This window comes from Mauremys mutica, chromosome 1 (assembly GCF_020497125.1).
Source record: "Mauremys mutica isolate MM-2020 ecotype Southern chromosome 1, ASM2049712v1, whole genome shotgun sequence".
Lineage (NCBI taxonomy): Eukaryota > Metazoa > Chordata > Testudines > Geoemydidae > Mauremys > Mauremys mutica.
The window spans coordinates 145,940,536-145,959,353 of NC_059072.1; the positions used below are offsets into that span (position 1 = coordinate 145,940,536).

Here is an 18,818-nt window from a genome sequence, read left to right on the forward strand (position 1 = left end):
GAGCTGGAGCTGCACCACAAAATGTAACTTCAAAGTGCTGTCTGTACAGCAATTTGTAGAGCATTAGTGGAAGCCTCGCTAGCCTGAGTCTGTTGACCTGGGCTTGAAGGCTTGCTCCTGCTTGTTCCAAAATGCTGTGTAGAACCTTAAAAGTATCTCAGCTTCTCACATGTTTTACAGTTAAAATTCAAATCACAGCTCGGCGGGCAACAGGCTCTGAATAATAAATGAAAGTTGTTTTTCACGAAGTAATGCAAACTATGACAGTGTCTCACACATGCATTTACGCATTCAAAGCCCTTCTAAAAGTTATAATGGTTCAGATCATATTTTTTGCCGTCTTGGCAAATACTTACCCATGGCAACCCAAACCCTTGCAGTTACTAGCAAAGCCAGACAGAGGAGCCCCAGAATCACTGTAAGGAGCCATGGTGAAGATGGAGGAGATTCTAAACAGAAATAAGAGAGAAAATGAAAAGGCAAACATGGCTAGAATGTGCCCCTCTCCTGAGATTCTGGGATCAGATCAGAGCTCTCAGCCACACCAGTCTATCAAATCCAGAACCCACCATTGGAGCTAAACCAGTCCAATAATAATAAATATTGAATGTGTGTTCAATAAATCTGGCATGAATTGAGATAACTTGGAGAAAACAGTTGCTCCTGGTGAAGGCCAGAGCTGTCACATCCCAATTTCTGCCCACGCCTTGGCCCAGTGTGGTCCTAAGCAAGTTCCTGGTAACGTGCCATTTCCTGCCACACTAGACAAAATTCTAATTTTATTGTTTCTGAAATATGAGGCCATGGAGGAGGATGTTTTGCTATAAACACTTTGGTAAAAGAAAGTAAGGAGCCAGCTGCTCATAGTGCATAATATTTTGCTGCCTCTTCTGCTTTGAAAGAGTGTGAAACTCCAGGTCAGAGTAGGCCATTTCCTGCTCACTGATTTCTGATAGGTTATAAGGATGGAAAGACAGCTCTATGAAATTGTCATCACAGTAGGTGGAAATATAACTTCATAGATGTTAAGGCTAGAAGGCAACATTATGATTGTGAGTTCCTGCATAATATAACACAGGCCATAGGAACCACACCCAGTAATTCCTGTTTTTGAAACCAGTAATTTATGATTGAACTAGGTCATATCTTTTAGAAAGAGAGTCAATCTTCATTTAAAGACTCCAATTGGTGGAGAATTATCACATTCCTTTGTCATCTGTTCCACTGATTAATTACACTTGTTCAAAATTTGTGTCAGATTTCCAATTTGACCTTTATCAGAGTCATCCAGTTAGGAATGTAAAGACATCAGGATTTGACCCAATGCAGGCTGTAGCTGTTAGATTATGCAGATGAACAGAAAGCATAGTGAGATGGCGAGTTAAATATTAGTTTCTTATTTTCTGCTATCTGTAAACTATATATAAACCATTTAAAAATATTTCTGTTTCTTATGAGGCTTGCAAATAAGATAGTAATTACAAGAAACCTTGCAGGGCACCAGTAAACTGATGCCTTAGCTTGCAGCGACTAGAAATCTGGCCTATCTAGAAGCTGTTCTGGAGAAAAGTCAAGAGATTCAGGGCAGGTCTACACTAAGAATGGGGGTCGAACTAGGGTACGCAAATTCAGCTACGTGAATAGCGTAGCTGAATTCGAACTACCCTAGTTCGAACTACGTACCCGTCCAGACGCCGCGGAACCGAACTCCGCGGCTCCAAGGTCGACTCTGCTAACTCCAGCTGCCGAGGTGGAGTACCGGAGTTCGAACTAGCGCTTCCGGAGTTCGAACTATCGCGTCTAGATCAGACGCGATAGTTCGAACTCCGGAAAGTCGAACTCACCGCGTCGACCCGCGCGGTAAGTGTAGACTAGCCCTTAGGCTGAATCATCTAAGAGAACTCAGCTTACTTTTTCTGTATCAGAGCTAGTGCAACATTATGTATCAGAGAGGTAGCCGTGTTAGTCTGGTTCTGTAAAAGCAGCAAAGAATCCTGTGGCACCTTATAGACTAACAGACGTTTTGCAGCATGAGCTTTCGTGGGTGAATGCCCACTTCGTCCGACAAAGTGGGCATTCATCCACGAAAGCTCATGCTGCAAAACGTCTGTTAGTCTATAAGGTGCCACAGGATTCTTTGCTGCTTTTGCAACATTATGGTTGTAGATGGGAGACCTGGCAAGTATAAGGAGTCCAAATGACTATAATGAAATGTGCCAGATAGGTATGGACTTTTGGAACAATAAGTGTTAAACAGATTTCCTGGGGAATCTCTGGGGAGGGGTTCACGCAAATTCCACAATGCTGGTTATGCAACAACACCTTTCTGAAGCTACACCTCGGGGGAGTGGGCCATTGACTGGGGTTTACCTGTTCTTGGAAACTGCAAATCAAAGGCCAGAGCAGTATAAAAACAGCTGAATTATCCAGTTGAGGTATGGTTTCTGATCTTAAATGCTGAACTTGGGAGCAAATGGGCAAACCCATTTGTGGGGGTCTGAAAATTGACAACTACCAGAGCCCAGTGTTGGAGCTCGAGGTGACTTCAGGTAAGCTTTTAGCATGCATTCAGGTCATTTTATTGTTGTTTTTTTAATATGTTTTCTCTTTAGTGCTTTTGCCCTAAGAATAAATGCAGTTTGCTTTGTGAATATTGGTTGATAACTGGAATACACTGTTATAGCCCTTGGAGAAAGAGTTGACTGCAGACGGTGCTCCCTGATCAGATCTGCTGGGAAATTGCAGTCAGGTGCAAAGGGACTGCAAGCATAAACTTGCAGTCTGAGGGCGAGTGACAGCTGGAAAGCCTAAAATCTCAGATAGGTGCTCACAAGGAAGAGGAGGAGGGAGGGTCATCTATGTAGTTAAGTCTGGAACTGTGTCAAAGGTTATCCTCAGGTATCATAGAATCATAGAATCTCAGGGTTGGAAGGGACCTCAGGAGGTCATCTAGTCCAACCCCCTGCTCAAAGCAGGACCAAACCCAACTAAATCATCCCAGCCAGGGCTTTGTCAAGCCTGACCTTAAAAACCTCTAAGGAAGGAGATTCCACTACCTCCCTAGGTAACCCATTCCAGTGCTTCACCACCCTACTAGTGAAAAAGTTTTTCCTAATATCCAACCTAAACCTCCCCCTCTGCAACTTGAGACCATTACTCCTTGTTCTGTCATCTTCTACCACTGAGAACAGTCTAGATCCATCCTCTTTGGAACCCCTTTCAGGTAGTTGAAAGCAGCTATCAAATCCCCCCTCATTCTTCTCTTCTGCAGACTAAACAATCCCAGTTCCCTCAGCCTCTCCTCATAAGTCATGTGCTCCAGCCCCCTAATCATTTTTGTTGCCCTCCGCTGGACTCTCTCCAATTTATCCACATCCTTCTTGTAGAGTGGGGCCCAAAACTGGACACAGTACTCCAAATGAGGCCTCACCAGTGCTGAGTAGAGGGGGATGATCACATCCCTTGATCTGCTGGAAATGCCCCTACTTATACAACCCAAAATGCCATTAGCCTTCTTGGCAACAAGGGCACACTGTTGACTCATATTCAGCTTTTCGTCCACCGTAACCCCTAGGTCCTTTTCTGCAGAACTGCTACCCAGCCATTCGGTCCCTAGTCTGTAGCAGTGCATGGGATTCTTCCGTCCTAAGTGCAGGACTCTGCACTTGTCCTTGTTGAACCTCATCATATTTCTTTTGGCCCAATCCTCTAATTTGTCTAGGTCCCTCTGTATCCTATCCCTACCCTCCAGCGTATCAACCACTCCTCCCAGTTTAGTGTCATCTGCAAACTTGCTAAGGGTGCAGTCCCCACCATCCTCCAGATCGTTAATGAAGATATTGAACAAAACCGGCCCCAGCACCGACCCTTGGGGCACTCCACTTGATACCGGCTGCCATCTAGACATGGAACCATTGATCACTACCCGTTGAGCCCGACCATCTAGCCAGTTTTCTATCCACCTTACCGTCCATTCATCCAGCCCAGACTTCTTTAACTTGCTGGCAAGAATACTGTGGGAGACTGTATCAAAAGCTTTGCTAAAATCCAGAAATAGTACATCCACTGCTTTCCCCTCATCCACAGAGACCTTTCTCATGAGTGATGGCTCCAAAGCTTTGCCAACTGGCAGAAAGATTCCATGGTGAGGCTTCAGGGCAATGGAAGTTCTGGAAAACCTGAACAGTGCTCTCAAGATGGAAAATATTTGCTCAGAGAGCAATCCACCCAGATGCCTTCTCTGATAGCCCACCTGGGGGTCAGCTGACCAATCACAGGTGCACTAGCCTTCCCTCTTAAACAGCGAGTATCACCCTGTGACAGAAGGGTTTATTATTTCATAATCAAATTGCTGCATTCCAGGGCTTTGTAGGCACAAAGCCACCTCCTTCCCATATCTGGAAAACTATTCATTTCTGGGGGTACCTTCATATCTCACAGACTGGCGCAAAACTAACATAGTTTTTACTGACACTTGAGAAAAAATTCTAACACAGATTCTTGTTTTATAACAGGGGTAGGCAACCTACAGCACGTGTGCCGAAGGCGGCATGCAAGCTGACTTTCAATGGCACTCACACTGCCCAGGTCCTGGCCACCGGTCTGGGGAGCTCTGCATTTTAATTTAATTTTAAAAATGTTTAAGAAGCTTCATTAAAAGCCTTGTTTACTTTATATACAACAATAGTTTAGTTATATATTATAGACTTATAAAAAGAGACCTTCTAAAAATGTTACAATGTATTACTGGCACGCAAAATCTTAAATTAGAGTAAATAAATGAAGACTCGGCACACCACTTCTGAAAGGTTGCCGACCCCTGCTTTATAATGTTAGGGTTTGTAGGATAAAGTTCAAGAAGGAGATATGAATAGGGCTAAAAGAACAACATTAGACAGATTCAGGAGATTATAAATATACAGTACCTGTGACCCTGGCATGTTTTGGTCTTTGTTTTCTCTTCTGCTCTTCAGGAGTATGGAATCTGAGGTCCACAAAGCTCACTGACTGCTCACTCATTTCTGGTGGGTTATGGGATAGAAATTCCAAAGATGGGGTTAGTGAACTGAGATGAACATTGGGATTTGTACCGCAGTGAAATGGCCTGTTAGAGCCAGTAAGTGTATAAACATGAACAGGAGCAATGTAACAGTCCAGCCAGCTCAGTGGCTCAGGACGAGTGCTCCTGCATTCCTCACAGACGCTTAACTCCCACATAGCAAAGGCCACAAGAAACATTGTGACGGTTTGGGTCACAAAAACCCCCTTGGGACTGCCACCTGATGTGTCTAGACTACCTCTGAGCCTGTTTTCCCTGCCAGCTTGGGACTTCAGTACCTTGCCTTGTTCGAGCCAGACATGTTTGCCTGCTGCAAACACAGATCCAAGTCTGAACCACGTCCCCCACAAGCTGCAGGCTTAACTGAAAACAGCTTAACAAGTGCTCCTGTCTACATCACTCAGATACCCAGCTCCAAATGGGGACCAAAACCCAAATAAATTCATTTTACCCTATATAAAGCTTATACAGGGTAAACTCATAAATTGTTCATCCTCAATAACACTGACAGAGAGATCTGCACAGCTGTTCCCTCCCCCCATCTGCCCCAGTATTAATACTTACTCTGGGTTCATTAATAAGTAAAAAGTGATTTCATTAAATAAAAAAGTAGGATTAAAGTGGTTCCAAGTAATAACAGACAGAACAAAGTAAATTACCAAACAAAATAAAATAAAACACGCAAGTCTAAGCTTAATACGGTAGGAAACTAAATGCAGGTAAATCTCACCCTTAGAGATGTTCCAATAAGATTCTTTGACAGACTAGCCTCCTTCTAGTCTGGGTCCACAAATCACTCATATCCCTATAGTTACTGTCCTTTGTTTCAGTTTCTTCCAGGCATCCTGTGGGGTGGAGAGGCTGTCACTTGAGCCAGCTGAAGACAAAATGGAGGGGTTTCCCAGGGGCTTATATAATCTCTCTTGTGCGTGGAAACCCCTCTCTCCCCCTATGCAGAATTCCAGTACAAGGTGGAGTTTTGGAGTCACATGGGCAAGTCACATGTCCGTGCATGACTCAGTTCTTTAGAGGCCAATGCCACTGGCCATATGCTAGTCTGAATGTTCTCAGGAAAGTTCAGATGTGGATTGGCATTTATCAAGGTCCATTGTTAGCCAAGTACTCCCAATTCCTTGAATAACCCCTTCACACTATGTTGACCAGATTTGCCTTAGGTGCTTCCTACAGCAAACACTTTAAATACAAGCATAGAGCCAAAGCTCATAACTTCAGATAGAATCATAGACTCATAGAATATCAGGGTTGGAAGATACCTTAGCAGGTAATTTGGTCCAACACCTTGTTCAAAGCAGGACCAATTCCCAACTAAATCATCCCAGCCAGGGCTTTGTCAAGCCTGACCTTAAAAACCTCTAAGGAAGGAGATTCCACCACCTCCCTAGGTAACCCATTCCAGTGCTTCACCACCCTTGTAGTGAAAAAGGTTTTCCTAATATCCAACCTAAACCTCCCCCCACTGAACTTGAGACCATTACTCCTTGTTCTGTCAGATATAAAAATGATACATGCATACAAATAAGATGAATACATTCAATAGAACATAACCTTTGCTAAGATATGTTACTCATAGACTCAGACTTTAAGGTCAGAAGGGACCATTATGATCATCTAGTCTGACCTCCTCCACAATGCAGGCCACAGAATCTCACCCACCCACTCCTGTAACAAGCCCCTAACCTATCTCTGAGTTACTGAAGTCCTCAAATTGTGGTTTAAAGACCTCAAGGTGCAGAGAATCCTCCAGCAAGTGACCCATGCCCCACGCTGCAGAGGAAGGCAAAAAACCTCCAGGGCTTCTGCCAATCTGCCCTGGAGGAAAATTCCTTCCTGACTCCAAATATGGCGATCAGCTAAACTCTGAGCATGTGGGCAAGACTCACCAGTCAGCACCCAGGAAAGAATTCTCTGTAGTAACTCAGATCCCACCTCATCTAACATCCCATCAAAGTCCAGTGGGCATATTTACCTGCTGATAATCAAAGATCAATTAATTGCCAAAATTGGGCTATCCCCATCATACCATCCCCTCCATAAACTTATCAAGCTTAGTCTTGAAGACAGATATGTCTTTTGCCCCCACTACTCCACTTGGAAGGCTGTTCCAGAACTTCACTCCTCTAATGGTTAGAAACCTTCGTCTAATTCAAGTATAAACTTCCTAGTATCCAGTTTATATCCATTCGTTCTTGTGTCTACATTGGTACTAAGCTTAAATAATTCCTCTCCCTCCCTGATATTTATCCTTCTGATATATTTATAAAGAGCAATTAGATCTCCTCTCAGCCTTCTTTTGGTTAGTCTAAACAAGCCAAACTCTTTATGTCTCCTTTCATAAGACAGGTTTTCCATTCCTCAGATCATCCTAGTAGCCCTTCTCTGTACCTGTTCCAGTTTGAATTCATCTTTCTTAAACATGGGAGACCAGAACGGCACACAGTATTCCAGATGAGGTCTCACCAGTGCCTTGTATAATGGTACAAACACCTCCTTATCTCTACTGGAAATACCTCGCCTGATGCATCCCAAGACTGCATTAGCTTTTTTAATGGTCATATCACATTGGCAGCTCTTACTCATCCTGTGATCAACCAATACTCCGAGGTCCTTCTCCTCCTCTGTTACTTCCAACTGATGTGTCCCCAATTTATAACTAAAATTCTTGTTATTAATCCCTAAATGCATGACCTTGCACTTTTCACTATTAAGTTTCATCCTATTACTATTACTCCAGTTTACAAAGTCATCCAGATCTTCCTGTGTGATATCCTGGTCCTTCTCTGTGTTAGCAATACCTCCCAGCTATGTCTCATCCACAAACTTTATTAGCACATTCCCACTTTTTGTGCCAAGGACAGTAATAAAAAGATTAAATAAGATTGGTCCCAAAACCGATCCCTGAGGAACTCCACAGTTCATCTTTCAGTATGACCCATTGTAGTCTCCCCTTTAACCAGTTCCTTATACACCTTTCAATTTTCATATTGATCCCCATCTTTTCCAATTTAACTAATAATTCCCCATGTGGAACTGTATCAGATGACTTACTGAAATGGAGGTAAATTAGATCCACTGCGTTTCCTTTGTCTAAAAAATCTGTTACCTTCTCAAAGGAGATCAGGTTGGTTTGACACGATCTACCTTTTGTAAAACCATGTTGTATTTTGTTCCAATTACCATTGACCTCAATGTCCTTAACTACTTTTTCCTTCAAAGACCTTGCATACTACAGATGTCAAACTAACAAGCCTGTAGTTACCTAGATCACTTTTTTTCCCTTTCTTAAAAATAGGAACTATGTTAGCAATTCTCCAGTCATATGGTACAACCCCTGAGTTTACAGATTCATTAAAAATTCTTGCTAATGGGCTTGCAATTTCATATGCCAGTTCTTTTAATATTCTTGGATGAAGACTATCTGGGCCCCCCTATCTAGTCCCATTAAGCTGTTCGAGTTTGGTTTCTACCTCTGATGTGGTAATATCTACCTCCATATCCTCATGCCCATTTGTCATCCTACCAATATCCCTAAGCTCCTCATTAAAGACTGAGGCAAAGTATTTGTTTTGATATTGGGCCATGCCTAGATTATCCTTAACCTCCACTCCATCCTCAGTGTTTAGCGGTTCCACTTCTTCTTTCTTTGATTTCTTCTTATTTTTATGGCTATAGAACCTTTTACTATTGGTTTTAATTCCCTTTGCAAGGTCCAACTCTACATGGCTTTTGGCTTTTCTCACTTTATCCCTACATGTTCTGACCTCAAGAAGGTAGCTTTCCTTGCTAATCCCTCCCATCTTCCACTGCTTGTAGGCTTTCTGCTTTTTCTTAATCACTTCTCTGAGATTCTTGTTCATCCAGCTTGGTCTACAACTCCTGCCTATGAATTTTTTCATAAAACATATTCCATTTATGTCATATTTACATTCATAAGCATATTTCTATAAAGCATTATGGGGTGCAACATCACAAACATTCTACCTTTTATGGCTGGCTAGGACACTCCATCCCATCCCAATGTTATACACACCTTTGTCACCTCCTGGCTGGGCTAGCAATGCTTTTTAGCTGGGCATGAAGCCATCAGCCGCAGGACATTCCAACTACTACAGAAAGATGCAGCATGTCTCCTCAGCAATACAGGCTGCCGCACACATATAACACCAGTCTTCCATTCACTGGACTAGCTCCCTATAGAATACCAGGTCAAATTAAAGATATTGGTCTCTATCTTCATGGTGCTCAGATTCCTAAAAGATTGCTTGAAGCTCCAGGATCAGGCCATGGGACCAACAACTCCACTTCTTTGGCATAATGGTACTTTGTACCACAAGGACAAAGCTGGTCTATATAGGAGACAAATTCCTCATTAGCAAACTTCCACAGGAACTAAGAACCACCACAAACATCACCTTCTGCTCCAAGTGCAAGGCGCAATTCTCAAACTTTGCCTTTGATAGCATAAACATATAACAGAGTACATATAATTTATTTTAAAGGAAAATACACACACACACACACCCTCCAAACTACACTGTTCACATAATTTCCCCTAGGACAGAGGAGAAGAAAAGATCAAAGTATGTGACAGATGTTAGTCACCTCCCTTGGTGCACTACTGAAAGGTACTCAGATAGATAGTGATGAAGGTGACATAAGAAAATGGGACGAATAGAGAAGCCTCACTTTATCTCCTTTTGATACTAGTAACTGCCTGTATTTATAAAAAATAATGTAAATATAATGGAATGATGCAGGCCCTATCTAGTTACAGCTGCAATTTAGTTTCTATTATAAACTCAATTTTGGGGCTCCACATAAATCACCAAAACGGCAGATTTGTATTAAAATTAGTAGGTGAGGACTTGGCCCAAGGTAAAATTTTTCTGCAAAATTAAAAGTGAGTTGGGAGAAGATGTTTGTCAGATTGCTACCTTCAAAATACAGTTGGCCACTCCCAGTCCCTATTCATGCCCAAATTAATGCTGTTAAATTTGCAAATGAATTTTAGTTCTGCAGTGGCTGGCTCACTACAAAAGCAGCTTTGCCTCTCTTGGAATTGACACCTCCTCATCAATTATTGGGAGTGGACTACATCCACCCTGATCAAATTGGCCCTGTCAACACTAGTTCTCAACTTGTGAGGTAGCTCCCTTTTCTTCATATGTCAGTATATAATGCCTGCATCTGTAATTTTCACTCCATGCATCTGAAGAAGTGTTTTTTTACCAACAAAAGCTTATGCCCAAATAAATCTGTTAGTCTTTAAGGTGTCACCAGACTCCTTGTTGTTTTTGTAGATACTGTGACAAAGTTCCTCCTCTACCTTGGTGGGTCCTGCGTTTATTGGCGGATTTGCTCACCTTAGTGATCTTCCTCTCTGGTTGAACCCACAGTCTGGGTCAACTCCTCCTGTGTCTGATCAGGAGTTGGGAGGTTTGGGGGGAACCCAGGCCCGCCCTCTACTCCGGGTTCCAGCCCAGAGCCCTGTGGATCGCAGCTGTCTATAGTGCCTCCTGTAACAGCTGCAAGACAGCTACAACTCCCATGGCTACTTCCCCATGACCTCCTCCAAACACCTTCTTTATCCTCACCACAGGACCTTCCTCCTGGTGTCTGATAACCCTTGTATTCCTTAGTCCTCCAGCAGCACACTCTCTCCTTCTCCTTGCGCCTCTTGCTCCCAACTCCTCTCTCTCTCTCTCTGGCCTGGTCTACACTAGGCGTTTAAACCGGTTTTAGGAGCGTAAAACCGATTTAACGCCACACCCATCCACACTGAGAGGCCCTTTATATCGGTATAAAGGGCTCTTTAAACCAGTTTCTGTACTCCTCCCTAACGAGAGGAGTAGCGCTAGTATCGGAATTACCATATCGGATTAGGGTTAGTGTGGCCGCAGATCGACGGTATTGGCCTCCGGGCGGTATCCCACAGTGCACCACTGACCGCTCTGGACAGCAATCTGAACTCAGATGCAGTGGCCAGGTAGACAGGAAAAGCCCCGCGAACTTTTGAATATTTCCTGTTTGCCTAGCGTGGAGCTCAGATCAGCACGTGTGGCGATGCATTTAAAAATCAAAATAAAGAAAGAGCTCCCGCATGGACCATGCGGATGTGATCGCTGTAAGGGCAGGCAAATCTGTTCTATCAGTGCTCCGTTACAGAAGACGAAATTCAAAATCATTTTTAAAAAATCTCCAGACAGACGCCATGGCAGGGGCTCAGCGCACTGCTGCGTGACAAACGTAACGGAAAGCCAAAGAATCAAATGGACGCTCATGGACTGGAGGACTCAAGCTATCCCACAGTTCCTGCAGTCTCCGAAAAGTATTTGCATTCTTGGCTGAGCTCCAAATGCTTCTAGGGTCAAACACAGTGTCCGCGGTGGGTCAGGGCATAGCTCGGCAATTTACGCACCCCCCCCCCCTGCCACCCCCAGAAGTGAAAGAGAAAACAATCCTCTCTTGACTCTTTAACATGTCACCCTATCTTTACTGAATGCTGCAGATAGACCCGATGCTGCAGCACTCAACACCAACATCCTTGCTCCCCCCCGCCATGGGTGGCTGATGGTGCAATACGACTGGTATCCGTCCTCGTCATCAGCCTATTGGCACATGGGGCAGTGCAAAAGGACTGGTAACCATGCAGACTAGCATCGGTGAGGTCTATCAAGGGTGCCTGGCCCTAATTTTTCCTGGTAGATGGTACAGTATGGCTGATAACCATCGTCGTCATAGCAACAGGGGGCTGAGCTCTGTCAGCCCCCACCCTTCATGTGTAAAAAAAAGATTCAATTGCCCCTGGACTAGCAGAGGGATGCTGGGCTCCTCTCCTCCACACTCCTTACTGTCCTGTCTGGACTATCATAGCAGCTGGAGGCTGCCTTCCACTCATTTCTCACTGACAAGTCAGTGTGTCTTATTCCTGCATTCTTTATTACTTCATCACACAAGTGGGGGGACAATGCTACAGTAGCCCAGGAAGGCTGGGGGAAGAATGGAATCAACAGGTGGGGTTGTTGCAGGAGCACCCCCTGTGAATAGCATACAGCTCATAATTTCTGCAGGATCTGACACAGAGCAGCTGTGCTCTCTGATACAGTGGTTCTCTAGTACACTTGCCCATATTCTAGGCAGGACTGATTCTATTTTTAAATACCAAAAAGGAGGGATTGACTCTGGGAGTCATTCCCAATTTTGGCTTTTGCACCCCTGGCTAAGAGCAGCCAGGGGCACTTATGACAGCAGCAAATGGTGCAAAACGACTGGTAGCCATGCTCATCTTTTTACCAATTTATGGATTGGTAGATGGTACAGTATGGCTGGTAACCATCTCTGCTGTCATGCAAAAGCAAAAGCATGCTGCTGTGTAGCGCTGCTGAATCGCCTCTGTCAGCGGCATCTAGTAGACATACGGTGACAGTCACAAAAGGCAAAACAGGCTCCATGATTGCCATGCTATGGCATCTGCCAGGGCAATCCAGGGAAAAAAGGCGTGAAATGCTTGTCTGCCGTTGCTTTCCCAGAGGAAGGAGTGACTGACGACATTTACCCAGAACCACCCGCGACAATGATTTTTGCCCCATCAGGCACTGGGATCTCAACCCGGAAATTCCAAGGGGCGGGGGAGGCTGCGGGAACTATGGGATAGCTACGGAATAGCTACCCACAGTGCAACACTCCAGAAGTCGATGCTAGCCTCGGACCGTGGACGCACACCACCGATTTAATGTGTTTAGTGTGGCCGCACGCACTCGATTTTATACAATCTGTTTTACAAAACCGGTTTATGCAAATTCGGAATAGTCCCGTAGTGTAGACGTACCCTCTCTCTCTCTCTCTCTCTCTCACTCACACACACCTCACTGACTAACTGGGAGGCTTTTAACTAGTTCCAGCCAGCCCTTGATTGGCTTCAGGTGTCCCAATCAATGTAGCTCTCTCTACTGCCTTCTAGAAAGATCTTAATTGGCCCCAGGTGTCTTGATTAACCTGGAGCAACTGCTATTTGGTTACCATGGTACCAGGGATTTGTTTAGCCTGGGGCTGACATACCTGTTCCTCACTACTTTACTGTAGCCATCTGGCCTTACCCCATCACAATACAGACTAATACGGCTACCCCTTGATACTTGTAGAATCAGAGGCAGCCTTCTAGCACTCTAGAAGTGCTGTGTCTTCTCCTTAAAATACTTTGTGTAAATTTGAGGTCCTCTAAGAACCAAAAATATATCCACTAATTAAAGGAAATTCAGAGAAAATACAACAGAATACATCTGTAATCTAATCAAATCTTATCTGACATATCTACAGTATTTAACTTTCCTTCATTATGGTATGGTTAAGGGGCAGAAGACTCAATAGATTAATTTTTCTTCATGATGTAAGAAGTGCAGAGAAGCCCTAAGTTCCATGGAAGTCAATTAAAGTTATGTGTGGTTTTAACAATCACTAAGGGATCTTGAAAAAGCAAATAAAGTAAACTCCCTAGAGGTGGCATGGATGCAACTTAAACCATAATAAAATTTCAGAAAATTCATGTACCAATGAATGAAAAAAGAACCAGAAAGGCAAGGAATAAGCCAATATGGCTACATGGTGGGTTTTGAGAAGCTATTCAAGCCAAAGAGAGTTCCTTCAAAATTTGGAAATCTGACCCTACTGAGGCTAATAAAAAGGATCAGAAATTACAACTGGTAAGAGGGAAATTAGAAGAATCAAAATGAATTTTGTAGAGCAAATAGGTATAAAAACAAACAAGAGATTGTTTAAGTTTAGCAGACGCAGAAACCCTGGGGAAAAAAATCAGTGGATCTTCTGAATCACCAGAGCTTATAAGGAGCAATTAAGGATGAGACACTGCTGAGAAGCTAAATGATTTCTTTGCATCACAGAGGATGTTGGTGAGATTCCTACCCTGACCTGCTTTTTTCTGGTAACAGAGATTGGGTTGCAGAGATTGATCTGTCAGAAGAAGCGGTGCGTGAGCAACCAAATAATTTATAAATTAGTATGTCACCAGGCCCAGATGGTACATCTCAGCATTTTGAAGATGCTTAAGTACGAATTAGCTGAGCAGCTCCTAACAAAAATATGTCATCTCTCATTAAAAACAGACATTGTTCCCGAGGACTGGAGGGTAACAAATGTTGTACCTGTATTTGAAAAAGGCTTTATGGGTGATCTGTGGAAATATAGATCAGCAAGCATTATATCTGTACTTGGTAAATTGGTTGTAAATATAATTTAAAACAACAACAAAACACCTGGAAGATCATGATCTGATAGGGTCTAACCAGCACAGATTCTGCAAAGGAAAATCATGTCTCATGAATCCTTTAGAATTCTTTAAATATGGCAATAAGGTAGTAGATAAATTAGAATCAGCTGATATAATTTATTTCAACTTTCAAAAGGCCCTTGAGAAGGTCCCACACAAAAGGCTACTGAAGAAGTTAAGTTGTCATGGGGTGTGACGCACAGTATAGTCAAGGATCAAAAACTGGCTCCAAGGCAGAAAGCAGAGTTGTAGTAAATGGTCAGTGTTCATCACGGAAAAAGTTAACATTGGTGGCCTCAAGGTTCTGTATGAGATCCCATGTTCTAGAATGTGTTTATTAATAGCATGGAAAGAGGTGGCGAAAATAATGAGGCAGCAAAATGACAATGCTATTTAGGTCAATCAGGACCAGCGAGGATTGTGAAGAACTTCAGAGAGACCTAAACAAGCTAGAAAAATGGGCAACATGATTGAAAATGAAACCCAATTCAATAAATGCAACGTAATACACATTGGAAGGGAAAGTTTAAACAACTCGTACACCTTACAGAGGTCTAAATTAATGTATCAACTCAGGAAAGGGACCCAGACCTCACTGTAGATAGATTAATGAAAACCTTTGCTCTGTGTGCAGCTGCAGTCAACAAAGCAAACAAAATGTTAGGATGCATAAGTAATAGGATAGAGAATTATACAAAAATATTATGCCTTTATATAAATCACTGCCCTGGCCTCATCTAGATACTGTGTACAGCATTGGACATCCCATCTCCAAAAAAGCAATTGTGAAAAAAAAAGAACGATCAAGATAATGGGAAAACCCACATATGAAGACAGATTGAAAAGACTGGAATTATTTATTTTAGAAATAAGATGAAGAAGAAGGACCATGATAACATTATACAAAGTAATAAATAATCTAGAGAGGGCAGAGCAGTAAATTCTGTTCTCTCAGTCTCTGTAAAGGGACATTCAATTAAATCAAAAGGTGGGAAATTCCAAACTGATAAAAGTAAATACTTTTTCACATACTATGTAAATAAACTGTGAAACTCACTGCCACAGGAAGTCAATGAGGCCAAGAATTTATAAGGATTCATAAAGGGACATTTATATGGATATCAGAATATCCAGAATTGTAATTAATGGCAACAACAATTTTAGAGAGTCCTGGCAAGGGACATAATACCTTTTATTGGACTAACTTCTGGTGGTGAGAGAGACAAGCTTTCACATGGCTACAACAACACTGCATACAACAAAAGTTAGGGAAGGGATATTAAACCTCATGAATCAGTGTTTACGCCAACCCCTGTTAGAACTCAGAATGAAGCCTAGTGTCAGGGGCAGATTATTCCACATATGACTAATGTGAGGGTTTAAAACTTCATTGGGAAGCATCTGGTGCTAGCCATTGTCAGGGGCTAGATACTGGGCGTGAACTAGTCTGATCAAGTGTGAAAATTTCTATGTCCCTTCTTATAACAAGTATTTGAAGGGTGAATGCAAGAAAGCTGAAGAGAAATTCTCTAACATTTTCTTAGGTATTATTAGCAGTAATGAGGAGAAATTGCATAAAGGGAAAATGAATGCTGAATATCATAAAGTGTTCCCCTGTAGCATAGTGAGCCCAGGGCCGACCGGGGGCGGGAGAGCAAGTGGGGCAATTTGCCCCGGGCCCCACAGGGATCCCCACGAGAATATAGTATTCTATAGTATTGCAACTTTTTTTTTAATGGAAGGGGCCCCCAAAATTGCTTTGCCCCAGGCCCCCAGAATCCTCTGGGAAGCCCTGGGCAAGCCCTGTTAGAATGTGGCTTGGGTCAGTTAAAACCTGAGTAATTTAAAACTGGACTGGGCAAAGCCTTGTAAAGTAGACTGTCGAGTACAGTTCTTCATTGCTACGTCTTTTCCATCTCTCCTTTCTATATTTCATTAAAGAATAATAATTCAGAATGATTATTTGCAGAGATCTTTTGGATTTAGTCCCTAAGAGGCACGAGCTGGAGGGTATGAAACAAAAATCTGCATCCCCAGTTTTCCATTGCACATAATTGCAGCTTTAATAGCCAGTCCGATGAATTGCAGATCTCCTTCAACTCCTGCTGACTTCATAGGCATTTCAGAGTAGATTAAGGGGCATTCAGCACCTAACAGGATTCAATCACTAGTATTTGCAGTTCTGTAATCTTTTAAAATTTGATTTAATGAACATTTCATGGCCACTCTAGAGTTCAGCAAATCATAGACTCATAGACATTTGAGATGTAACAGACCACAATCTAATTGTAATTCATTAGGGTAACATTTTCAAAAGTGAGTTTGGCTTTGAAAATCAATGAGATTTAGGTTCCTAAGTGCCTAAGTCACTTTGAAAATGGGCACCTAATAGGATTTTGACAAGCACCTAATTCCCATGAGACTTAGGTGCCTTCAAAATCCCATTGGGCAACTATTTGCATCTTTAGATGTCTAAACACTTTTGAAAATCTGGTCCTTAGGGACTTTTGAAAATATTACCCCTAGTCCAATCCTCTGGCCAAGATAAGATTGTTCTCTATGGTTTGTGAGGTAGGATTAAAATAGAAAGAAAGAAAGAAAGAAAGAAAGAAAGAAAGAAAGAAGCTGCAAGGGCAAAAGAGCAATCTATTAAAAAGAAAGCAGGCTAAACAGAGACCAAAACCAGGCAAATAGTTAAGGCTTACAAACCCATTGAAAATACAGAAATAAATAGGAAAATCTTAGAAATAAATAGTACACAGGAAAGGAACGAAGGCAAAGAAGAAACATCTCACACGAACACTTCCCTCTTTTCCTCCTGTGTGTTCTCTAATTAGACTGTATGGACTAAAGGGACGCAAACTCTGTTTTTCTTTCTGTAAACTTTCCTCTCCCATTTTCCAATCAACTATAAAGAAGGTTACAATTTTACCTTTTGAAGTTTTAATTATATTAAAAAATGTTCAAAACAGAAGAAAAAACAAAATCTTTTCACAAAAATATTTTACTCCCCCTCCCTGTCCCATTTTGGGGACCAGCTCTAGTAGCTATATCTATATGGCCTTATCCTACAATGTACAATGCACAGGTGGACCGCTATGCTCACATGGAGCGCCATTAAATTCAGCTTGGCCGTGTGAGTGTTCTGCAGTCCACCCACACATTGTACACTGCTGTATCAGAACCACAGAGTCCAATTCTGCAATGTGTTGAGAACTCTCAACTCCCATTGACCTCATCACCTCACAATTGGTCTTCTTTCCAAGTGCTTTGTTCAGTGCTGTTTGATACTAGCTTGCCTTGGTCCATAAGGGAGGGAAAATGTCACCTCAGACATTAAATAAATACTAGACTACAATTGCAAGACTTCCCAGTGCAGTTTGTATTAAACTTTATCCAAAGAAATAAAAAAAATAATGTACAAACACACACAAGGGATGTAATCTATAACAATTACCTTAGTAAAAAGGAAAGTCCCTGGAGAAAAGCTGGTATTACCTTTCTTTGTGTTGGAGGGTCCACAGCCTCGGCCTGAAGTCCTAGACTACAACTTTAAATCCTGAACTTCCCTTGACTTTGCCCACAAGGAGAGAGATGGGCAGTGTGATATCACCGTTCGAGTGTCCTGTTATAAGAGGGACAGCACCAGCCAAGAGAGGAATAATTATTTGTTCTGCAATGTTCCGGCTGAAACCGCACAGGAAGCGCTCATATTGTTGATCAGAGAGGCACGGCCCTTGTCCAAAAGCACTGAGAACAAAGAGACTTTCCTCTTCTGATGACTGAACCAGCACTGACAACACCTGTTATTTTAACTTCAAAAGCTACTTGTTTTTACTTAAATTCTGAAGCTAAGTAACTGTCAGAAACAAATACTCAACTGAAGTCCAAGAACATACCTTTCTTGCTTTAGTTCTTGGATGGGACTTTTCATGTTTACTCTCCAATGGCCATAGAAGTCAACAAAAAGATTCCCACTGACTTCAATGGTATTTGGGCTGGGGCCCAAACAGGACTCCCCACCACCAGCAGCACTGGTGGATTGAGCATCATCATCAAGGAAGGCTAGCTCAGTGTTTTGAGCATTGGCCTGCTAAACCCAGGGTTGTGAGTTCAATCCTTGAGGGGGCCACTTAGAGATCTAGGGCAAAAAATTGGTCCTGCTAGTGAAGGCAGGGGGCTAGACTCGATGACCTTTTGAGGTCCCTTCCAGTTCTAGGAGATTGGTATATCTCCAATTATTACCTATCAACATCAGAACTTGTGGCTTCAGCATCTTCAACCCCATAAACACCTTCATTCCTATTTGGCAGTCAAGAGAGGAAAGTGAGAGGCTGGAGACGGCATTTAGCTTGCCTGAATGGGTAGTTTCTGGGATGTGCTGTCTATGAGTGACATTGCATCAAAGTCAGGAATCCAGCCTTCTCTGTATACAACCCTTAGAATGAGAAAGGCACA

The 18,818-nt window shown here is 42.6% G+C and overlaps 1 protein-coding gene across 1 annotated transcript in view; it reads right to left on the reverse strand.

The window, feature by feature from the left end:
* Nucleotides 1-17,981, reverse strand: part of LOC123348119 (natural killer cells antigen CD94-like) — a 29,354-nt gene extending 11,373 nt beyond the window's left edge. Inside the window, exons 1-3 of the mRNA XM_044985502.1 lie at nucleotides 17,859-17,981; nucleotides 4,926-5,021; nucleotides 357-449 (exon numbers count right to left, since the gene is read on the reverse strand). Coding sequence (XP_044841437.1) covers nucleotides 357-449; nucleotides 4,926-5,019 — 187 coding nt within the window. The 5' untranslated portion in view covers nucleotides 5,020-5,021; nucleotides 17,859-17,981. The remainder of the gene's footprint in view (nucleotides 1-356; nucleotides 450-4,925; nucleotides 5,022-17,858) is intronic.
* Nucleotides 17,982-18,818: the final 837 nt, after the last annotated feature.